A 24,875-nucleotide genomic window follows, 5' to 3' on the forward strand; every position below is an offset into this window, starting at 1 on the left:
GCGACCCATCAGTTGAAAAATCTACACTGTACATCAGTTGAAGTGAGAGGTTCGACTAAAAAAAAAATTACTCAGAATTACATTTAAATTGCAAAACAGAAAAAAAACAAATATTTTAAGAATGCTGGAGATAAATTCAACATTTCACCTTTTGTTCAATTCTATAAAAGAAGCAGGGTTGGCTGAAGACTGAAGCCAACCACAACATAGAACACCAGGAAAAAAAAGTTTGAACGCTCTGTAAAAACAGGAAGAATAACAGTTTGTTAGTGCCTTCGTTGGAGGTGCATAAGTATTCCTGTATTAATGATTCCACAGGGACGAGCTGGCCAACAGGAAGTCCTTGTTCCTTTACCTACAGGAGCTTCAGTTGATTTGACTTCTTTCCCAAACACAGCTGTGAACGTCTCTTCCTGGTTTGACTTTTTTTTAGTGCAGCACCAGATATTTCTAGTCCAGTGATACAACACCCACAACTGTCTCTGCATATGTGGGTGGATTGTTTTAATATTTTCATCTGAGTTTTGGAAATTGAGAATCGCTCCAGTTGTTTGGGCTTTAGCTGCAGGGGAGACTACATCACGGAGCTAAGCTTCAGAGGACGCCTGTGGTTTGAGCTGGGCCTTCTCCATGGTGGTGCCGTAGGGATCTGACCTTTTAAAGAAACCCATCTGGAGGAACACAGAGAAGAGGGAGGTTAGACACAGTCAGTCTGGAGAGAGTTTGATACTCTGTGAGTGACGGTGGGGGTTGGAGAGGACAGTCATTTTATAGACAAAAAGTAAGACTTAAACAAATGACTGCACAACTACATTTACAGTGTGCAAACCAAACGTGATGCTTTGCTCTGCTTGTGGGCTGAGAGATTGCAGGTTTCTGACCCGCCAACACAGAGATGGTTCATTGTTCATCTCTCTACCTTGTACAGTAGATATATGAGCAGGGAGAGTAACAGCAGGCCCGCCAGAACCGCCAGGATGATGATCCACACCGGAACAAAGAACAGAGTCTCTCGCTTGTTCCACATCACAGCTGTCACCACCTGAACAGCAGTTCAGAAAGAAAAATCACAAAACACACCAGGGGGCAGATAAAGTAAAGCATTAACACTGTTAGGAGGTGAATCTCTGACGTACCCTTTTAGATCCCTGTGCCTTATATTTTGGAGGAATTAAATAAGGCATCCTTTCCACTTTGTAATGAACGGAACAGTCCAGAACATACTGCTTGTAGGCTCTCTGTGGACAAGGAATAAACAGAGTACAGACAGTATGAGGGTGTAGCTCAAATTTACAGTATATTTATATACTGTATATATACTTTGTAAATTATACTATGCCATACAGCTACATTTAACCAGTGCTTAACTTTAGTTGTTGTTGGGACACGGAATGTTGTATCACGACCAACCCACAGAGGGCAGTATAACATCAGACGAGGTTGTGTCTTTTTTGGCCTTGTGTTACAGACTTTGATTTCATGTAAGCTCACCTCCATGAAGGTTTCAGCCCAGAGTCTGGAGCGTATGGTCAGGATGACACTAGCCCCCTTCTCCAGCAGCCCAGCTTTACACTGCAGCAGCCAGCAGTCCACTGTAGGACAGCTCTGTAAAAAAGAACAGTCCACGCCATCACTTTTGACTGTTTTAATCGTTAGCCTATAACATGAAAAAGGACATCTTTGAAATACATGATGCAACAACACAATCTTTATGTTATGATGTGCAATTATACGTAACATAATGGAATCTTTATGTTATGATGTGCAATTATAAAAGGTTAATACGACCAATTTCACACACCTTGATAAAATCCCATCAAATTAGTATTTGTATTGGAAAATCAAAATAAAGTAATGACGTGATAATGTTCTGCTACAGAGCAACCCAGTGAATCACTAACTCTAATTAACTTAATATCAGAAACCATAGCAGCAAACGAACAGGAGATGTTGACCAGAGCTCATTATGTCTGTTTGTTCTTCCTGTGCTGAGAGACCTGATCTCATTAGGACCAATGTTTCCTCTTCCTCTGTTGCTGAGGACAAAACACGTAGAACTGTAATAGTTTGACGTCTGATGGTGGGTGTGTCTTGGTCTGGTCATGGTGCTGTGGGACCGTGTGGAATTTTAATGTAGTTCTTTAATGATTTTTGACGCTGAATAGTCTGTGGTGGTCTAGTGGTTAGGATTGGCGTCCTCACCCAAGCAGCCAGCTGTCATTTTATTTTTATGTGTAACAGTCTAAGTGACTTTTACCTTGAAAAGAACTGCTACAGTATTTACAGTATGAGCAGAAATGTAGTAACACACATTCATCCAGGTTTGGCTCACCAGGTTTCGCTGTTCAGCCAGAGGGTCTCTGTACACCTCCCTCCTCTGGATGTTGTGCTCAGTGTTGGATTTCAGTGACAGTGGAGCTGCTGCCTCTGGAGGCTGGAGCTGTGGACAGGGACAGAGTGGAGTCTTTGACTGGACACGGACTGTGGCCTCACAGTTCAGCCAGGCTGTTGTCTGCTCACCTTTAGTTTCAGTGCATTAACAGTGGTTTTTGATGAGCAGCTGAGCGGCCCCTCGGTTATTATCTCCACAGGGTAGAGCAGCTCGTGGCCATGAGCCCTCAGAGGACATCTCACCTCTAGAGTCGACTGACTCACCACACTGGGACCATTATTCACCAGCTGAAACAGAGAGAATGTCTGATTTGACATGGCCGTGGTGCAAAAGGATCCAATGTCCAAGATTTAGACCGGGAGTCCTTAACCTTTTTGACCTTGAGACCCAACTCTTATGGTGCAAAGAGGCCTGGGGTCCACGGGAAGTTTGTTTTAAAAATGTTCTCCATATTTTTTGCTACATCTCTGTATATAGGAGCTTGTTAAAGAACTGACTGATGCATTAGCACCACCACATGGTCAAAAGCTACATTGTAACTGAGCTTCTCATACATGGCCATGGCCCAAGCTATATTGGATGGATGGATGGATGGTTGGATGGATGGATGGATGGACTGATTAATTGATTGATTGATTGACTGATTGATTGATCGATCAAACCCAGACTGGGTAATTACAAATCCCTACTATTGCTGTTCCAAATCTAAGCTCCAATTGCGACACCTAGAGGCTTGTTCAAACTGACTGTTGTTGATTTGGTGACATTTGGTATACCTCATAGACCCACTGGACCTCTGGGCCAATGTCCTGCTCCTCCCTCAGACTCTGTATGACAGTCCAGTTCGGAGGAGGGAAGATGACTTTGTCTGGACGGGAAACGCTGAAAATGACACATACATACAGTTAATATGCCTTTTTTTTGTGTGTTGAAGATTGATGACTGATGACCTCTGAATTTAGGGGTGAAGTAGCACACCTACTGGAATATGGACATGTAGATGAACAGATATGAAAAGACAAGACAAAAAGACAGTAAATTCTCACCCCTGCATAATGACATGTGCCATCGCAGACACATCCAGCTCAAACTGGACCACCTCACTCTCAGAATTGTTTGCATTTTTGCTACAACAAACAGGAAACAAAGACAAACCTTTGGTCAACCTCCTACAACAACATAAACCAATCACTGTAGTGTAATCTCTCTTTAATGTATGACATCATGAATTACCTTCGTATCTGAAGCTCAAAACCTACTGTATTATGGGTATCTTTCAGTCTGGGTACCGTGAACCGAAGACCTGCCCAAACCTGGATTTGACCGACAAAAAAAATTTTTTAAAAATTAGACACGGGAAATAGAAAATCTAGTGTGTATATTCTTCCTTCTGTGATGTACAAGCATATAATGTATAACACCTGTATGTCAAAGAGAAGTTTCTGTGACGGGGTACAGGACTTAGGGGCGGGGCCTATTTAGTCCAGGGTTCCAGTGTAGTACCATTACATCAGTAGTTGTAGCTGCATAGGTAAAGTGAGCTCAGCACTTACACTGCTGCCAGGTTTCATGGGATTCCCCAAATCACACACCAGGTAGCGAGTCTGGTTTTCTGACTCGTAGCTGCACGTCAGCTGCGTCAGCGTCTGGAAGAGAGTCCCAGGCGTCAGATAATGTCGAAGTTATTCATTTCTATCATCATCAACATATGTTACATTTAATCAAATGAAATGTGTGGAATAGTTTTTTGGTGTGTGTGGTCACCCTCACCACGTTATTGCGTGCTATCCCACTGTAATCGGCCTCCGGAGGAAGCACCACATAGAGCTCCGCCTCGTAGGCACCGCCTTCGCCTTCATTCCTCGCATTAAAGATCAGAGTCAGGGCATTCTCATCACCCAAGAAGACCTCCTCTCTGTCACTGCAAGACCAACATCACACCACAGTTACTCTGGTTCTTCTTTAGGTTTGACAATGTGATGCTATAATCACTGCCAGGCTTTCCTTCCACACAGACTAATCAACCAGGCAGATTATCTCTCTCTGACAGGCATGTCCAGAGTTTAACTCAGGGGTCAAAGACAATATTTGAACAAATTAAAGAGGGGGTGCGTGGGGGGGAGGGTTCCAATACTTAACCTCTTGTGTTTTGGATAACTTTCACTTATGGTTCTGTTCAGATATTTTACTCCTTTTGGCTGAGTTTCAGTGAGGTTTTTTTGCAATGTTGCTATTAGCTATTAAAATTAGCATTGCTAAGCTATTTCATTTATCGTTTGGCTTCTTTATATTTATTTATAGTTAAAGTGAAACTACTGCTTTTGTCATATTTTGTAGTAGCTGTTTGCTTTTTCTGAGTTTGTGGGCTAATAATTTGATTATCAGGGAATGTGCTTTTCCGTTGTCAAGTCAGTTTTATGGTAATCTTTGTCCGTTTTCTAAAGTGTAGAAGAGAAAATTTCAGTTAAAACTGTAGACATGACCGAGATGAGAGTTTCTAAATACTCTAAATGTTATGAACTCAGAAAAGTCTTAGTGCTTTAATATTTTCACCAGAAAATGTAAGAATGTACTTGTGGAACAATGGACAAGATCCATGCTCGTTCGCTGCACTTCCTGTAACCACCATGTGGAACATTAGGAATAGTACAGAGCATAACTGCTGGTCTTTTCTACCATTTGGTGACCAAATCTGATGCAATGTGACAAATGAAAATCACCATGACGACTGTAACCGTTTACCTTGGCATAAAAAAAAAACAGACGTTTCAGTTCTTTTCTTAGACCAGGACCTTCAGAAACTTCTCTACAGTTCACTGTGATTTGTCTCAGGAAACTCACCCCCACACTATCCTGCATGTTCACAGTGATAAATCCTCTCGACACTGTGCACCTCTTGCCCTCCCTTAAAGACTCCACTGTGTGGCAGTAAATTCATGTTTCTATTGAGCGAGGTTGGGAGAAAGAAGTCTGGTACGAGGGCCAAAGTCAGCTCTGCTTTCATTCTCCACTTCCTCTTCCCTTCCCCCCTCTTTTCGGAAGGTTTGCACACATTGACCTCTCGCAAGGTATGAGGACCGGCACATGATTTTAATTACAACGCAGTTAGTGAATGCAGTAGAAGCTTGACTGATACCCCGACACCAATGCTGAGGAGAAACCGAGAAGGCTGAGAAACGATGGTTTTTACGTGATGGAAATAAGGAAATCTGTGAATCATTCAGCTCATAAAAGTGTAATGCAATCCAGAGGATACAGACAAACACTAGGGACCAACCTCTGGGCTGCCAATGTTCAACATCGCACTGTTTAGAAAAATAGTCTTGGTTGAAGTGAGAGACAAAAATCAGTGAGAGTAAATTCAGTTAAGTGAAAGTGCTGAATCATCCAGTCAGAGAACTAAAAAGACACTTTTTACACATTTCCGTGGAGAGGAGAAGTCACACAGCCTTATAATAAAACACAGACAGCTGGCTCGGAACCTCTGAGTGTCTGTACTTTTTTGAATGAACTGCCACATAGTTGGCCCGCATCCAATCATAACAAGTATACACGATTAATCCACAACAATGAGTGTGTGTTTGCCAGGGTTTCGTCGTTTTGTCAGCACACTCTGTGTCTGATTATGTCTGCAGATACATTAACAGAGCAACCAAAGATCTGGCATCCCAGCTCAGTCAGGGCCGTGGACGACAGACACCGCCACAGCCCACAGACAGTCATTAAACTTCACTCTGTACACAATACACAGACAATTAATGTTTCAAATTCCTCTTTGGTTTGAAAGGAATTTCAAATCCAAACCTCATCCTTGAGAAACCTTTGTTTTAAGAACAGCATACTGTAGGTGGGCATGAGTACCAGTTCCAGAACCGTGATACCAGGTCCTAAAATCTAAAAGATTTTATATTCTATAAACTATATTTTACTTCGACTTCTTTTTTAAACAGTTTTGAATCCGGCCCATATGGTGTTCATATCATCGTGTGGCCCAGGGGTGTCAAACTGATCTGTAGAAGATTAGCCTGTGGCTCAGTGGAGAGTGTCAGTGTTTGCTTCTCACCCAATCACATCTAGTTTAAGGTCCGGGACACAGACGTTGTCCTCACCACAGTCCAATTGAATGTGTGCCTGAAGAGACAGAAAAATGTAAATGTGAGACAAGAAAAAACCCTGAAATACTCTTCCAGTAGGTGGCAGCAAATGGCTATAAAACAAAAAAGAGAGAGGCTTGTGTGTCTTTCTTCAATTCCTCTAAGTATATCATCATTTTGTTCAACTAAACAAGCTGAGGTTTCACACAGAGTAGTGAGTAAACTGAGGAATACTGAGTAATTTGAAAACATTGTACTTCATTCCATACAGTATACTGTTAGGGACGTTTTGTTCGGTGGAGTGTTGGTGTGGTGTTTTATCATATGTGCTCAAATATAGCTCCAAAATGTTAAATGTTGGGAAACACTGTTTCTGTACAATACCAAAACACTGTAAAAATATTGTTAAAGGCAATCACAGACTTCTTTCATGGTTGCAGAATAGTTATACATGCTTTACATGTGGGAAAGAATAAATTAGAATAAAAAGGTTTGTTTGGAAGGATGAAAGGACGATGAAATCCCTCTGAGCAAATTATTACATTTTTGTGGAAAAGCTTGGATTAAAGAGCAAAGAACTGACAAGCTAACTCAGCCAGCTCTTTTGTCTCACGTAGCAGAGGACAGTAACAACGTTTTGTTGTTGTTTTTTTTTAATATATGTATATATATATATATTATGTGTCTCGTCCCCTAAACATTCCTTTGTTACTCTCCTTGTGTCTGCCTCTCTGCTGTAGTTGCTCACTAGTCAGTGCTTCTACAGCCCACAATCTCCAACATATGGGAAACATTAGAATTCAAAAGAATGCTAGAGAGAGAACCAAAGAACCAACCTGGCAACGGTTAACAGTGTCTGAGCTTAGATTTCTGCTTTTTCAATCACTCTGGACTCACTTGTTCATTTCACACCAAAGGAACCAGAGTCTACAGGACGACACCATGGAATGATGAGACCTCATTTAACTCCCTGTCCCCACCGCACTGTTTGATTCCTGATTCCCTTACCTTTCACGTCCTCATCCTTTGACTGTTATTTATGTAAGCCACATGTACCTTTGTCTTTTGAAGCAGACGTGTCCAAAGTATGGCCCGGGGCAACGAAGCGGTACAGTTAAAGGTTCTGAGTAAATGAAAACCAACATCAAGAAAATAGAAAGTTTTGGAACATATTTGATCAAATGTTGCCCCTAAACATTTGGCAAACTCTGGGTTGTGTGAGTCACATTTGGATTCAATCATTTTTTTGAGGCAAGCGGATTTCTAGCCAATGTTTTTTTTCTTTTTATATATATCTTTTAACATTTCATTTCAGTTTCAGCTATGTACAGTAGGGCAGAAGAGACAGCGGATATATATAAGACAGTTTCATTCATTCACTGGTGCTGAGGAGTCGTGACTGTGCTATGTTCACTTTGCTTTCAAACTGTCACCAGAGAACTGCTTTTCGTTGGTCCAGATCAGTATCAACGTTTCACTTCTTCCAATGTCTGAGATCTTTACTCGGTGATCACAGTCACTCCTTTGGCAACCTTAGCTTCTTTTATTGCTTCCTTGTTCTTAATGATGGTACAAATCGACGCTTTCTTCACTTCTACTGTTGTTCTCACCATTTTTCTAAAAATACCTCAACCACCAAGGCAAATTTTGGTTACGAATTTTGTTCGGGAACCAAATTGTTCAAAAAGGGAGGCGCTTGACAACCGAGGTTCCACTCTTTCTTGTAGCCTGTAACCAACGGTTACCGATATGCTCAGATCGTAAGCTCAATTTCTATATTATTTTTAATAAATTGTTTATTTTTTGATTATATTTACAAATAAATTCAATATAAATCCCTAAACTAAAGTTGGTTTGTTCAGAAAACTAATAACTTTTAAAAGGAACGGGATCGTTTTTTGTTGTTGTTAGAAAAGCGTTGTCGTCAACTGTTTTAGACGTTTCACTTCTGAATGTATTGGTGTCCTGCACGTAATGAAAACTTTTCCCAGCTAAAAACAGTTGTTTTTTGTTATAAAAAAATTCAGGCAATTACAGGCGCATGGCGTACACACTCACACACCCACATCACACACTCACTTAACCTTATATCGCTCACATAAACATGTGCACATTTCCTAAGCCCCGGCTCGTACTTCAGTGGGGGAGACCACTGACAACATACATAAACAAACCACAACCAGATGTCTGAGAGCTGCAGCAGGCCCCGCCCACACACGGCCGTCTGTCCTCCTTCTGTGTTTTTGCACAGCCATGACTCGCCAGTACCTCATAAACCTCCCAGCTCTTCACAGAGTCAATGAAAAAACACAAACCCCACGAGGAACAAACCGGGGGACTTTAACTGGCTCCATCAGGCCTGAACCCTCGACCTCCGACACGTGGGATTAAAAAATATCAAGTGGTGTTTTCTAAACTTTTAAATATCTTCTTTTTTTTTTCTTCCAGTAAACCGCTGCAAACCAGAGGACCGTTGTGAACCGACCTTTTCCGCTGGTTCACAACCGTCCTGATGTTGCAACGTCCTGTTTCCTTTACATTATATACACATCTCTACAGAAGTTTTTCTCCTGTCTGCACAGTTGTATAACTGTAGTAGTATTACAGTATTACAAGAAGGAGATGCGTTTTTTCTTTTAGAATAATTTATGACACTAAAGAATTGTAGCTGATTCTTACCGTCTGCTCTATCAGCTGCTGGGTCTGATAGTTGAGAATTGGTCTGAGGTGATGCTGGGCCGCAGTGACGTGAGGATCCAGACTGAAGTTAAGACTGATGTTGATGGGAGACAGTTTATCCCGAAATTCCTCTTCGCCCTGTAACACAAATGAAATTGACTGTGTGACTGACGTTACTAAAAACAAAGGCACCAGGAGGGAAATCAACTATAATTGAAAACTTATAGATGTTGTTGAAGCTTTGCAGTTGGTCTGGATCTAGGTCCATATATATTGTTGTCTTGCAAAAATGAAAGATCATTTTAAGCAAACTAGTTTATTTTTATTTAGTTTATTTTAGTTCAGATGAGGAAAAGAAGTAGGTTTTGACCCGGTGACAAAGTTAGTCTTTTAATTCTACAGTTACATTTCAGACGTGTTATTTAGTGTGGTCATTCTAATGAAGTTCTGGTGCCACGATTATGCACACTGTTCATTATTGATGGAAATAGTTTGCAGATCACAATTTTGTTTCCCTTTTTTTTATTATGTTTTATTCAAAACAGAAATGTACCATAGAAACGGATTGTCTTTGTGTTTGAACGTCTACACGTCTTCAGCTAAATAGTAAACATGTTTTTGAGCCTCTTGGCTCAGATTTCTTGACCAAACTGACTCTTCAGCTCAAGTGACAACAGAAAGTTGTCACTTGTGCAATTATTTCCAGCCTTTCTGTAAAGTCTGTGTTTAAAGTGCATTTGCAAGAAAAACACCACTGTTACATGATATCCAATCAGAAGCAGATGTTTCTGGCTTAAATGTGGGCTTCAGTCTGCTCTGCTCCTCTTTTAGATGCATGGGATGCACATACATTCTGTACGACCACCCACACAGACGTGGTACGGGACACAGGAAGACGTGCTGACGACAGATTAGTACTGTATGGACCGTCAGGTGAATGGACACTTGTCTGTGGACACTGTCAACAGCAAAGTCCTGATTTCTGTCTTTACAGAGAGCGTCCACAGACATGGCTTCAGCGTGTCTGTCACATGTGCTCTTTGTTCACACTGGTCACTGAGTGACGAGCAGACTGATACTGTAACAGTTTAACCGCAGCGTGAACTTCAAACAGAAACTCTGGACGTGTGTCTGTTAGGAAATGACCTGAAGAGCTGCAGGCACAAAACAACCTCACTTTGACAGACTTAGAGACTGAAGGATATAAAGCAACTCCTAGGATGTTCAGGACGTGAGACAACCACTACTGTTGTTTACAGGGCACGGTTGGCTTGGGCCCAAATTTCACCTTTTAACCTCCCTACCTCAAGATCAGGGGAAAAAATAGGACACTGAGGCAAAACTCTCCTTTACATTGAATTGAAATATTTAAATTAAATAATTTATAGTCATACCGCATGAAAATGTGACTGGAATTCTAGGAATAAGTCATATAAAAACTATCCAGTGCATTATCTGATGTGGTGGTGTTCAAAGTGGGGGGCGCCAGGGTCCTCAGACAATTGGAGGAAAAATATGAATATATTTTTTATTTCATTTTTTTATTTTTATTTATAACCATTTGTCCTCAACCGGTCAATGCGCAAACGTCTGTAATTATCGGATTCTCAAATCTCCGATGGTACCTGAATACAACTCGTGTACGGCTGTAACTTTGGTAGGAAGGACATCATAATCCATTAATGCATTTGTGCTGAACATTTGGCTTAAATAGTAATATGTATATTAATATTGAGGTTCTACTGACCCGTAAATAGATGATGGTGTCATGACACAACAGTTCCCCCTTGTTAAGGCTGAGGTTCTTCACCAAACTGGGCTGCTGAGTGTCCAGGAACAAAGTTCTTCTGGTGGATTCTTTCTGATTTTTCTTCTTACTATCCAGCTGAATCTCAATGACAAAGCCTTGACGAGAAACAAACACATTAAAGTTAAAACACGTCTTCATGTAGTCAAAATGCAAGACAAGTGGAGTCTTGTTTTCACAACGTTGTCAGAACCAGAGTTTAGAATTTGCCACATGCAGCCCAGACACAACCTGAGAGTGGCCCAAACAAGTGGGCCAAAGATGTGGTCATCTAGAAATGTGGAGAGAATTACAACTGTAGATACATTTCTACATGCAAAACGCCATGTAGCCTAGCAACATACCCATAATGCTTCACTTGTGAGTCCAAAAGTGTTAGCAGTATCTTATCCAGTTACAATGAGTGGTTTTGGGTCCTGAAAACATTAAATCTGTTTTATATTTATTTATATTTTTGGTCCACATTTTGTAGTTACCTCCAGTTAGCCACAGAAAACGTAGGGGCCGAGCTGCATTTGTAAATTGTTGCGACACTGCCTAGAAGAACACAGGAAGAATGTCCCAAGACACACAAACCCCCGAAATAAAGACACATTCACACACCTACGCACACTAACACTTAACTCAACTGCAGGAGTCTACCAACTTACCCTGTATTTACACCATTATTCTTTTATCTACAGTCCTACTGCCAAATTGACCACAATGAGGTCCAGCATAGCTGTGGTTCCTCAAAGAAAGTAAGGTAATGGGGACCATCTGTGTTGTGTGTATTGGGTGTGTGTGTACATTCCCCGTTGTTACCTCTTGAAGAACTTTTCATTGGCTCATTCCAAATAGACCTCAGGACCAAATTCAAATTCCTAATGAGGCTCGTCTGAGTCCCCGGTTTAAGTTGTAATTAACACTTAAACCAAAGACTCACAACTCTGGCTAGACATTAACCAGTTGTGGTTAATGCTCAGAGCTCCCACTGAATGGAGGTCATATGTGTGTGTGTGTGTGTGTGTGTGTCTTACCTAGGTGAGAGGGGAGGTGCTTCCCGTTTGCCAGCAGGCAGAAAGTAACGCTGACGCTGGAGGTGAAATAAAAAAAAACAAAGAAAAAGAAGAATGTTTCATTATCGGTTTTGATCGAGCAGCTTTAATGGCAGCTGTGACGCTTTAGACTGTTGAAATTCACAATCCTCATGTGCAGAGGCTGTTTCTTTTTGTGGTAGCTGCTGAGTCAGCCATCCCTGTTCTCCATTCAGCTGGACTACATTAACCAGAGGCAATCGGTGCAGAGTTGCTATGAAGTGTACTGTTATAATCACAGATTTTGCAGGCAGTATGTCACATGTATGGATAGACAGGTAGGTGTGTGTGTATATATGAAGGGAGATTTGCTGATGTCAAACTACATGGCTCATTTTAGGAAGCTTAACCAATATTTTCCAACCTTTTTTTAAGACCAAGTGCACATTTTCCCCTAAAGCTGCTCCACCTTTCTACCACTTCTGCTTTTTGGCCAACAACATCTGCTTTTAGTTTCCAAGGCAGCAAATGCATCAATAAACACCAAAACAAAACTCCACTGTATGAACCTGACAGTGAGAGTAAGGCAGACTGTGTTTTTCCCACAGAACTGTGTGTGTTTCTGACCACTTGGACAAGAAACTGGTGAACATGAAGTCATTTGACATTTTCATTAAGCAAAGTTTAGACAACTAAAGTTGGACTGTGATGTGGGTTGCATAACGTTTGCCAGACTTTTCCGTGTCCTGTTCACACAGCTCAGAAATACATCACAGAAGGACTTCTTGTTCAAACATGAAAGACCTCCACTGTGTATGTTTTGGATCAAATGCCTATGTGTTAATCAACGGTGGAATTGGACTTTACCAAGACACATTAATGGTCTGGTCCACGGTGATCAGCTGGCATGTCTTCTCCTCCTGGTTGAACATGGAGGGCTGCACGGTGAGAGAGGCACTGGCGCTCACTATTGGACGAGCCCTGAGTGAAATCACAAGACATGTTTCAAATGTTTGCTTAAGAAGACATAGAGGGAAATATTGATTTTAATCAAAATTAACACATTAGATGTTTCTGTGAGGGGTTTCAGTTAAATGAAGTGCACTGATTGTGATCCTGATGTCGAGGATGTTGTAAACTGAGGACCCCCGCTCTATTATTCAGCTTGTCTTCGTACCTGTACAACACGGCCTTATCTGCCCCAAAAGCCCCAACAATCAGGTCTGCAACAAGAGAGACGTGAGTTAGGTGCTTTGTATCCCTGTGTTAACGCTGGTCTCTTGGTGGCTGGGGGAGGAGGGGAAGTACCTGGGTAGCCATTTTGGTCCAGATCCCTATCACCACGCAGAGCAAAACCAAAGGTTGCAGGAAAAGAGTTTGAAGCCCATTGCCCAGAGAGGGTCTGAGTGGGTTGGTCCACGAGTCCTTCAGCATGTCCGTTGTAGATGAGGACCAATCCCTGCTGGTCGTCTCCTCCATATGGACAGCCAATGGCCATATCTGATCATAAACAGGATTTCAGTTCAAACCAGTATATAATTTCACTGTCTTTATTTTGTAGAACAACCTACACGTATGCACAAAAATGTAAAGTATTTAAACACCATGTGTAGTATTCTGTGGTTTCTAATAGTGGTCTACGCCAATGCACAGTATTCATATAGTCAGTCCACTCAAGCTGGGACTGTCACTTCCCACTAAAGTTTCAAAGAAACCTTTAAATTTTGAGAGGAAAGATCAAGTTTGAGGTTTGAAAATCCTGCTTGACTTCCCCATAGACCATCTAAATTAGTTACTGACTGGTCCAGTAGAGGGCACTAGGTACAGCATGAGTCCTCTGGTTAAAAAGAGAGGCAGAGACACAACAAAGTAAACTGTCTGGATAATCACCAAATATATATTGACATGGTCTGCAACATGAATGTTCTGTATTCAAGCAAAATATATAGTCCGCTCCAATGTGTATTGCGTCTTTATGTAGAGCCATTACCATTGTATCCATCCTGGTTGAGGTCACCGAGAGGAGCCAGTGATGTGCCAAAGCGACCAAAAGCCTGCTGACCAAGGAGGTGGGACGGGCCTGGCTCCAGCACCAGAGCACTCTTCTGGAGATACACATAGACTTTGCCTAGTTCCTCCAGACGCCCATCTGACGCTCGACACATGAACATCGGGGCCCCGACAAGTAGGTCATCCAGACTTTAGACGAAGAAAAAGATAGGTCAAATTTTATAGTTCAGCACTGTTAGACCTAAAGGCCTTAATGGACACGACTCTCAAGTGTCGTGTCCATTAAGACACATTACGTAATCATCCGCTCCATTTGCGTTCCGCTGCAAAATTAGTTTTAACAGCGTACGTCAGAATGATGGAACAAAACTTCCTTAATAAATTTATTGGGGAAATGGCGACGTAACCATGAAACGCTGAAGGTAGAGGGCGTCGTAAGCCCGCTGTACTCCCCTTGCGATCTTCTGGTAGAGCAAACTCATTCTTGTAAGTTTGAGGACAAATATTTCTTAGTGACCTACAGCTGAACTTTCATAAACAACTCACACAGGCGTTTTTGGTGTGAACAAACAAAGGGAAATGAAAGAGATGTTTCTCACTTCGTCTACTGAGAAAATATACAAACTGAGTATGTGGTTTCTTTTAAGGAAAGTCCCTTTAACTGACAGTTCGAGGGCATGAGTACATTTTTTAAAAAGTCCCAACAGTCCCGTCTGTTTCTGTGTGTCACTCTCACCCATCGTTGTTGATGTCAGTGGCTGCCACTGCATAACCAAAGTAAGACCCCATCTGGAAAAGATTACAAATAAGAGCCGGTTAGCCTGTAATCACACCATGGTAATTTTAGATCAGTTTTATTTTTCAATTTCATCTTCATCTCTGCCCCCCTGACGTTTCACTCTCCACCACCCTCTCCACAAGATAACGTTTTTAATCTCCCAGCCCTCAAAACTCAAAGGCTCTTATCCTTTTTCAAGGTGAGGGTGTGTGTGAGTTAAAGCAGAAGGAGTCTCTACAGTGTGACCGAAAGCAAATAAGTAAACAAGGCTTCCAAAACTTTCCAGGAAACATGACTCAGTTTCCCCCAGAAAATGTTTGACGTAGGTGCAGCAGATTTGGAAGGTCTTAAAGTATACACTAAAAAAAAACATTTCTGACTTTAGTTGTTTTTTCTTAACAACATCTGGTCATATTTTGTTTCATGTACCAAACCACATTGGAGGAAAGTTATATCACTGGCACCATGACATGTGCACAGAGGTGTGAGAGCCCAGGCAGAATAACTGAAGTGCTAGAACGTTCCTGAAACCTAATTTTAAGTTGTGATTTACAACCAGGACATTAGTGGTTGTGGTAGTGAGGAAGTGGTCTCAGCTGAGGACAGCGTCCTTGATTTTTCAACATGGGAAGTCGCAATATGTGTTTTATTCCCAAAATAGGCTGGGTACCAGAAGTGGATAATACCATTAATACCAGTTTTTTAAAGCAAGGCACATCTTCATTTCCACCTTAAAGTAAATGTAATACTTTACTGTAATATTTTCTACAGCAAAATTAATTAAATGTTTTATTCATTCTGACTGATATTGCTGGCGTTAAGGCAATGTGTGAAACCTAGAATATCTGTTGGAAAGTACAAAAGAGATTTATGAGGACATCTATGAAGGTAAACTGTAACCAGTAACCTTGAAATGATCAGAAAAAAACTTAGAGGATGGTCCCTACCCAGACATTGACTTACCTGCTCCCCTGTTAGGTTGAGCACAGTCTTTAGATCCCTCCGATTTAAAATGGACACCTATGGAGAGGAACAAGTCATTGTTAATGAGAGACAAGTCGTTTGTCTAATCAAAAGTAAAAGTATAAAAATGCAAGGATTCCTTACTAAACCATACAGCATGAGTCCTTTTGGAACTCCTGCAACCAAATCTGTAACAAGGACAGAAAGTGTCAGTCTGAATGAGAAATCTTCCTGATAGTTTAATACAAGGGGTTACTATAAATGAGCCTCACCTTCCTCATCATCACCAGTGAACTCCCCAGCAGCTACAGAGTAACCTGACAATGACATAAACAGTCAGAGAGACATTGTCTCATCACCTCATGGATCAGAGCGGGTTCACGTGCTGTAATAACTGCAGGCCAAATTAATTTGGCGGGCCAGATCACGAAGACAAACGGGGCACATCCGGCCCCCAGGCCTTAGTTTGCCCATGCTTTCCCTAACCTATGATTTCATCAATCTTTATAATAATTATCTGTTAGCCTTAATTCCATTTATTTTCTAAAAACTTCATTATCATTGGTTGGACTGCATTCATGAAACCCTCCTTAAACAAGAGAAGTACAAGAAACATCTAGAGTCCAGGCCAGAAGACAGGGTTCGATAATAATAATCAGAAGAAGAATCTTACAGTCACTAAGGTTTGAGAACAGTCAGCCAGGATCATTGATTGAGAGACAACAGGTATAAAGAGTCACATCAGGGGATGTGAAAGGCCCACGGTCTCCACGTGCTTCCTGCTCCCGCTCTTACCGAGGTAGCTGTCGTCGTAGCTTCCCTGCGCCTGAGTTGTCTGACTCTGTCCAACCACCGACAGCAGAAAATAAGACGGGTAGTAGGCCTTCACAATTTCCTCTGTGGTGGCTGAGATCACCTGACCTACACGATTGACAGGTCACAAACGTGGTAAAGGTTAACGTTAAACAAGTCATGACTTCTGACCTATGGATCCAGAGTTGTTTTACTGCAGTGATGTAAGACATTGATCCTGTGGATATCTAAAAAAAAGATATCTTCTAAACACAGTAGCTACCTGTGTGTTGATTACTTTACATCAACGTCCCATTTCATTGTGCAGCTAAAATTTTATTTTATTTCTTACTGTAAATCCATGGATTATATTAGATTAACCTTTGATAATCCCAAAGTGGGGAACTGTTGAAACATTGTTGAAAACGGCTGCTCACTCTAGGTCTGAATCAGCTGGAGATTAGAAGCCTTTGTTTATGTTGATTTGATGTTTTTTTTATGTATATTGTGTCTGTTTCCCCATCGTGATTTAAAGACAGGGTTTGTGTGAATTTGGACATTGTAACAAAAACATTGAAGTAACTTCACTGAGTGGTTCTTCCTTCTCACCATGAGGTTTTTTCATCTTCTTCAGATCTAAAAAAAAAAACCCCAGTAACCACGCCAGAACACCCACGTGTGTGATGTTCCCATGACCTCACCTTGCCAGTAGAAGCTGCCTGGTCCACCGAGGACAACCCTGCCGTCCTGCAACACACACATTTGACAGAGCACGGAAATGTGAGCATCACTTCAGCTGCTGACAACAGTCAGAGAAACTGGGTGATCAGCCTGACTGCGATCTCCCTTACCTTTGTAAAGTCAGCACTGAATCCTCCCTGACAGTATCCCTGCCCAGCAGGTCCATGTCTTTCTGTGGTGAAAAGCACAGAGACAAAGGAAATATTTAGAGGGAATCTGTTTTATGGAACTACAGGAAAAACACACAGTCAGTACTCTCTGGTGTACTGTAGACACAGCAGGGATTGGAAATATTAGTGTCTCAAAATAACCTGTTCCATGGCACACTCACATCAGGTTCAAATTAATGAATGAGTCAGAGAAGCTCATACGCAGTAATTGAATTACCACAGTTAGTGTACTTCAGCAGTAGTCTAATTTGCTGAATGACCACAAAAGATTTATTTAATTTTCTCAAAGAAATTTAAAGCTAGAGAGAACGTTTTTTTCTTCATCAAAATGTATCTTTAACTTGCAAAAAATAAACAAATAATGAAACCAAAACAAAAAATGAATACATGTGTAGCATTAAAATAAAAAACAAAACAAAAAAAACACAACAGCCTTAAAGCTGAAAAGCCACTGTCAGCTAAAGAGCTAGCCGGAACTCAAACGAAACAGAAATAAGTTAGAAACTAAGAATGAGAAAGAGAACTATGTAGGCATAACAAAAAGATAACATTTAGTATGATATAGGGAAATGTGCATACAAATAATTTGCATGGCTTAAAAACAAAACATGGAGGAGTATTTACAATCAAACATTAGCCAAATGTAGCAAGATCTTATATATACTGTACATATAAAAATAAAATTAAAATTAAAATAAAATAAAAAAAAATTTTTTCAAAATGATCCACAGAAGGGAAGAATTAAAACTAATATCAATGGACATTGTTCTACAGATGAGCAGCTGTAATATTACCTGTGCGACAGGGGGCGTACTCCACAAATGTTTGAAGGCTGTCTACAGAGAGGTAGCAAGTTCCTGTCATGTCAGCAAAGGCTGTGTCGTGTTCAGTTCTCCAGTAATACCTCGGGGCACAGGCCTGGAATATGGAGAAAGTCCTTTTGAATTAGTTTTTTTTTTTTTTTTCAGTTGTTCAGTTGTCGTATGGATGTGTCTGCATGAAGGGGTGCGTGAAGGTGGTTGGTGTGGCATTAGAGAAGGTAAAATGATATGAATGGAACAATGTTACCAGAATGTTAGTTCCATGAGAACGCACAGTAGCTCCAAACCACTGGTGGGACTTGAACTCAACCTGAGTGTTTTCATCGTTTACATAAAAATATCGATCACCTGAAAGACACAGAAGATGAAAGACATTGTTGGGAAACTAGCCTAGCGAGTGGTAGCCTAACATAAGGCTATATATATATATACATATATTTATATATGTGTGTATATGTTATATATGTGTGTCTGTGTGTATATACATACACATACACATGTAAATATATGTATATATATTTATGTAATATGTGTGTATATATGTATACATACAGTATATATCTATATATTTATATAATATATAAACATATAACATACATATATATATTTTTTTTGATGGCAGTTAGAATGTCGCTGTGAAACATTTCTACATGTACGTCGATATCGTGCTCACACTCTGCCAATGTTGCCCACGGAAAATACATAACTGTCTGTTCTGACGTATCGCCGTGGGCTGTAGCCAGTTCGGTTCTGGTCTGTTTCCTTAAACACAACATTAATCTGTAACGTTGTAGTGGAGTCTTGACCCGTGTGTGCAGGTGTGTGTTTATGCAGTGAGTTTTTTTATGAAGTCACAGCAGTCAGTGTGTGAAAACATAGAACAGCTTCGACCCTTTGATCCTTAAACGCTGGTCCTTATCGCTTCCTGCATTCCTGATGTTGTTGATACTCTTCTGGCACTGCCACGGACAACTACAGGTCCTCTGGGGTCCCTGTCCTCCTAATGACTCACTGCTAATTACAGGGTGCACTCATTTTGGGACTTTTGAGTCCAGAGAAAAAAAAAATCAAAGCACAGTGAAAACACCGCTAACACAGCTCACGGCCCAAAATATAGACCTCATGAAAGGGTGGAGTAAGAGAAAGTCTCAGCCACTATTAAAGTTTATTTTTACATCTTTGAGAGGTAATGGCCACAATCTCTGTTTTTTTCTGCACGGTACTTAAAACTTTCAGTGCCAGGAATTATTTGTTTTTGTTTAAAATTGTTGCCACAATTTTTCTTAAATGCAACCTGACTTGTTGGACCTCTGAAGAAAGGCACATACATATACACGCAAAATTCCTCCTGGCAGCTGATTCTCATTATTTTGTTGGTAACGACCAGTGCTTTTCTATGCATGAATGGTTGACTTTAGCACAATCAAGTCTTTTGTTTGTACAAAAGTGGAAATTTTACCATGTTGTAGATGTGAATTGCATTTATTCTTCCCCATACTATTAACCATAGTTTCACAAAAAGTAAGCATTTGAAGAAGGCTGTGTAGAATGTTACCACACATATACAACAAAAATGGGACTCATTTGACCGTTTCTATGCAGACGAGCCATCAGTGTTGGTTTCTAGTCAAAACAGTGAGGTGCTGGAAAAGAAAGTGTGACATGACAGGGAGTTGTACCTCTGACCTCAGGTCAGGGCCCTGGTGCTTAACCTACACTGTTACCTGGAGCCACTTTTATGGCTGGTTGGCGTCACTAGGTGTTTATTTCATGGCCTCGTCTCAGCTGTTTTACAGTGTAGTGAAGATAATGACCTTTGTAAATCCTGGGCCAATGTCAGGGTTTAAGCACTGCTGTAATTATGGTGAAGGAACAATTGGATATTGTAAGACTGTAAATAATAACATGGCTATTTTTCAGACCCCATTTTAATCCTCTGTGTTCATTAAGGAGATCAGACGTCACTCCTCAGCCTACCGTGTTTGTCAAAGTTGATGAGGCTGCAGTTGTTTTGGCTCCAGGGACAGGAAAACACAGCTCCTCCTTCAGTGATGTCAGGCTGACTGGTGTTTGCTTTGGGTGCCCCGATCAAAATTTTGACACTAGACAGGGGGAAAATATGAATGAATGTCATAAGTGTGCTAACAAACGCAAAACAAAAGCTTCAATCTGGAGATATTATTTTAAAAATTGACATTTTGTCTGATTTATCTCCCAATACAAGGGGTAATGGATTTTTACACACTTTCTAACACCCGCAAACAAGTGCAAATGTTATTGTTACTTCAAAAGGTCAGTAGTGGGAGCCGCAAGAAGCCGTTATTTGTGCCAGATGTCAGACTCAAACTCAATCAATGTGTCAGACTCAATCAACACATGAAGGTGATGTTAGCTACTTAGCATTTTGTTATGTCGTCCAAAAGAGTTCCTAAAGTTTGTATAAATTATTGTTTAATAAAATATACTATACTACTACCCAAAGAAAGTCGGGTAAAAGTAGCAAAGCAAAACTGTAACGCTTGTATGGGTGTTAGCTGTTAGCAGACAAGCCATGCAGATTTCTATTGTTTTTCCTATTCCGTTAGAAGGCAGTTAGCAACAGAATGAACAGATTCAACTGTTACAAGGCATTGTATTATGTCTTGTATTATTATTCATTTGAACTTGCTTTTGGTTTCTTTCTTTTTTTTAAACAAATTACATTTTTTTACCAGACTCAGGTGCAGATGTTAAAAAAAAAGCTGTTAGATTTTCCCACTGCAAATGCTGATTTGCTGACTGGAGCAGTGAAAACAGAGATGGTATGTTCACTCAACAACAGCAACCCTTAACAAGGAAGCCTGCAGGCGAACAGCATCAGTAATTGTCAGAATGCATGACAACTACCAAAAACAATCCCATGTGCTGAAGGGAAAACATCAAGTCATACAGGAAGGCATCCTTTTCCTATGGTGTTGTTTACCCACTACACAACAAGATCCTGTCTGTCACACAGAGACCCCCAGTGGTAATTGCAAGCCTTTAAAATGCATGAATTTAATTGGGAACAAAGTATGGTGTTTTTTAGTGTGGGCAAACTGGTCTCCTTCAACACAGCGATTTCTCCACAACATGGCCTTAAAAATGCCACTTTAAAAAAATAGTTTCAAGAGTTTTAACTAATTTCCTCTCAGATCAAACAGCCACATCCATGTGTAGCAACATGTGGGGCTCTGAGAGCGCTGGTTATGAACACAACTGGCAAAGTAGATGATGAAGTAACCATACTGTATGTCACAGGAATTGGTATAAATGTATATAAATGTTATGTCTCCCAGATGAACCAATAGCAGGGCAGCTACATTGAGCAGTTTGGTTCATTTTCACAAAGGCACAACAGTCCAAATAACATGTGAGGGAACTGCTTGGAAATGTGATATGATTAAACAGACCAGATTGTTCTTGATAGTGGTCCAAGACCACCTTGGCAGGGTTGACTGAACTGCATGCAGGGTCATGGGGTCAGGCTATGATCTCACACAGAATGCCTTGAACAAACATGTGTTTTGATAAAAGACAGATCTCTTAGGTGTACTTAGATAGTGACGGGTCCTGGGTTCACTGAGTTTCACCGATTTTACAGAATCACCAACTCGGATCCCAGCAGCCTTTAGTTCATGGGAAGACCTCTATGACCTCTGTATTTGCTTTTATACTTGTGTTGTGACAACGGGATCATTTGATCAGTTCTGTTAGCAGCATTTCTACATGTGAGGGTGGAGATTATTCCTACTGACCGTGCCTGTGGTGCCTGTGTGTACAAGGACGGCCTACTAAAGTAGTAAAAGTGTTCAACTAACATTGCTATAGTTCTCTATTAATGTGCAAGTCGTTCACTGACGTTGTTAATCTGAATACTTTCTGTATGCAAAGTACTGCAGACTTGTATTTAAGCCAAGTTACTTTTGAAACAAGCAGAGAACTTGTGGTTTTTTGGGGGGGGGGGGGCTTTGGAGGTTGTGTTCAGATCTGCCCAGTTTTCTACAGATCAACTGTCTCATCCGTTATAACACTACCATTGTTAAAGAAACACACTGAACACTTCAGCCTTAGCATATTTCTGCAGTCGAAGAAATGCCCCTCTTGTTGGCGACTGTTTCTTTGTGTTTCTTTGTCACTCTCTCACCCTCTCTCTCACATACACACCCACACACAGAAGGGCAGGTCTGTTCCTAATCACCGACTGGGCTGACGTCTAGTGTGTATGTGCATGTGTGTGTGTGAGTGTAATTTTACGTCCAGCTCAGATCATAAGAATGACTACTGTAACATACTTCCTGTAGAGTGAACACTGATGAAACAGTAATATTTCACAACACGCTCTATTTAGTACAACAAAAACTTTGCTTTGTAAGAAACTTTTTCTCATCAAGAAAGGCAGTTTTAAAGTGGGACAGTGAAATGGCACTAGGTCTGAGCCAAATCAAAGGGTGGTTATAAATGTTCTCAACTGTTATAATCCTTTCATGTCCTGTCCTTGTACCAACATGGTCCTCAAACACATGGTCTGACATGGCCCTACATCACAGTGAAGGTGACATAGGCTGCTTCTCATTCTAACATTTATCAACCAGTTCATCACTCTGTCCATCATCTGTCCTTGTCCTCACTCAGCTCACGTGTTCTGATCAGCTAGTAGACAAACATCCTGGAAGTCCCGCAGGAGAAAAAGTGAAAGTGATCAGATGAGATTCATGACATCATAAACGACCACGGAGATAATTAGGGGGATTGGATTAGAGGAGAGTCATGAGGATCGTTGGATGTAACAGGGATCATCTGGACCTTCAGGATGTCACTGTTGTGTTTCTAACTTTACCCTGAAGTACTTGTTGAAACACTGATAAGACCATAAAACCCAAGAAAGGTTTTCTTTATGTTCTGATCTTTACTAAACACTTATGTCCCATGAGTTACTTCCAAGACCAGTAAAGCTGTATCCAGGGATTTGTTGCTGCATCATTTAGTCGTCATTTAGTTGACATAAACATATGATGCTTCAGCCTCCAGTTGTAGGACGTCACTGAAAGATTTTATTAGTTTGGCTTTTTGATTGACTTGCATATTCTCTTAAACAAATGTGTTCATGATAATATTAGCTGCAGTTCACAAATGATTTATAATGTGGTTAATATAACATTGTTTAGTCAATAAGAATCAATTCTGTCCATGAAATGCCAACTAGTGTTCAGTCTTTTATATATATATATATATATATATATATGTATGTATGTATGTATGTATGTATATCTTTAATTCGCTGTTCGTTACAGCCCCAGTTCTTATTTCTAAATATTTCAGGGGTCACAGTGGGCTCTGTGGGTGTTTTGGTGGGACGATCAGACTCTAACATGATGCCTTGTCCAGGCGTTTGGCACTTTACCTGGAAGAGTTTCCGAAGAAGTCCACTGAATATCCGAAGTAACTCCCCTGAGGACCGCTGAAAACTACCCGCGTCTCAGTGTCCAAGTTAAAAGTTGCGCAAACTTGAAGCACAGCCAGCACTACGGACACAAACGACGGAGCGTTTCTCCAAAACCGTAACGAATGAGGTCGTCCAGCAGGAACGGAGCCCATCTCATATCATGTGCGTCTTTTCTCTCATTGAAGTGCTGCAGAGCAAAACGCATCGTCCGTACTGGTTCAAAAGAAAAGAGGACTTTTTCAGATCCCACGGTCCTGAATGATACAGTCCTGCGAACGTCCGACAGATCCGACAGCTTGACGCGCACAGATGCAGAGACGAGTGAGGAGTAAAGATGGGGAGGAGAGACTCGAGGGGGGGGGGGGGTGGTAGGGACATGCAACGACAGTTGTCCCCGACTGAACTTGAAATGTAGGTGTTGTTTTCAGTTCTGCACAGCAGATAATTAAGAACAGACAGGTTTGATTAAAAGTACAAGGACACGGAAAACCGATGGAAGTCAAAAAGTTTTAAGACAAATTAAAATCTTTGTCTTCTTTATGTCAGTCTGCTCTCTTCCCCAGTGGTGTTTCCATCAGAGAATTTTTTTCTCTGTAGAATTCTAAAGGATGACCTTTGACATCAGGTCACGACCAGCTTCTTGATCTGGTATGTGGACAGAAATTCACTTCTTATAAATGTGTTTTCAGTTTTTACCGGAAATGAAAAGACAGGTAAGTTGAAATATGACTCTGCTTCTTTCTATCAGGCTTGTGATTTGATGGTTGCTAGTTTAAATCCCCCTTTTCTTCCCCGCCAGGGGCGGGTGTCTATTTTATTGATTCAGCGTCTTCACTCGTTATGGTGAGTCAAAAATATTCACTGTTTCACTGGTGCTTTAAATGCAGAAGTCAAATTTTATTCTGTTGTTAAACCATTTCTTCTCTAAATATTTAACGTTGAGTTCATCAATTTTTAAAGATATTTTTTTTTTCAAATTTTTTTTTTTTCCATTGAACGCCCCAACGTACTGGCAATGTTCTGTTTTTATATTCCGGCCTTGGTGAGTTCTTCTGCAGCCGTGAACATACAAACACACTCCTCGTGTTATCTGCCAGTCCACAAATTTCACACCAGTGCCCCCTGGATTTCCATTCTTCTGTTTGTGA

At 40.8% G+C, this 24,875-nt stretch overlaps 2 protein-coding genes across 2 annotated transcripts in view; one reads left to right on the plus strand and one right to left on the minus strand.

Moving 5' to 3' along the window:
* LOC103386273 (contactin-4-like) overlaps positions 1 to 24,875 on the plus strand; it is a 695,358-nt gene that overhangs the window by 299,625 nt on the left and 370,858 nt on the right. The gene's annotated exons all lie outside the window — the stretch shown is intronic.
* On the minus strand, positions 511 to 24,043 carry LOC103386290 (integrin alpha-5-like). The gene is made up of 30 exons (XM_008320476.3): positions 23,686 to 24,043; positions 20,241 to 20,365; positions 18,511 to 18,611; positions 18,237 to 18,360; positions 17,383 to 17,444; positions 17,233 to 17,278; positions 16,535 to 16,660; positions 16,012 to 16,056; positions 15,884 to 15,927; positions 15,740 to 15,796; positions 14,735 to 14,787; positions 13,979 to 14,187; positions 13,297 to 13,488; positions 13,166 to 13,211; positions 12,856 to 12,969; positions 11,992 to 12,047; positions 10,913 to 11,070; positions 9,166 to 9,303; positions 6,456 to 6,523; positions 4,163 to 4,313; positions 3,946 to 4,038; positions 3,626 to 3,705; positions 3,439 to 3,519; positions 3,169 to 3,274; positions 2,521 to 2,679; positions 2,333 to 2,440; positions 1,492 to 1,605; positions 1,137 to 1,238; positions 920 to 1,042; positions 511 to 671 (listed from the first exon to the last, which is right to left on the minus strand). Exons 1-30 carry the CDS (start codon positions 23,877 to 23,879, stop codon positions 588 to 590), a joined length of 3,159 nt encoding a protein of 1,052 aa, XP_008318698.1. The 5' UTR covers positions 23,880 to 24,043; the 3' UTR covers positions 511 to 587.

This window comes from Cynoglossus semilaevis, chromosome 11 (assembly GCF_000523025.1).
Source record: "Cynoglossus semilaevis isolate Cse_v1.0 chromosome 11, Cse_v1.0, whole genome shotgun sequence".
Taxonomy (NCBI): Eukaryota; Metazoa; Chordata; class Actinopteri; order Pleuronectiformes; family Cynoglossidae; genus Cynoglossus; species Cynoglossus semilaevis.

Bases quoted from the DNA above. Each gene is read 5' to 3' on its own strand.
- LOC103386290 (XM_008320476.3), bottom strand. From the start codon at position 23,879: ATGGGCTCCGTTCCTGCTGGACGACCTCATTCGTTACGGTTTTGGAGA. The intron at 16,057-16,534 runs GTAAGAGCGGGA...TGTCATTGTCAG, and splicing joins CTACGACGACAGCTACCTCG to GTTACTCTGTAGCTGCTGGG. The intron at 6,524-9,165 runs GTAAGAATCAGC...CTGTCTCTTCAG, and splicing joins AGCAGCTGATAGAGCAGACG to GCACACATTCAATTGGACTG.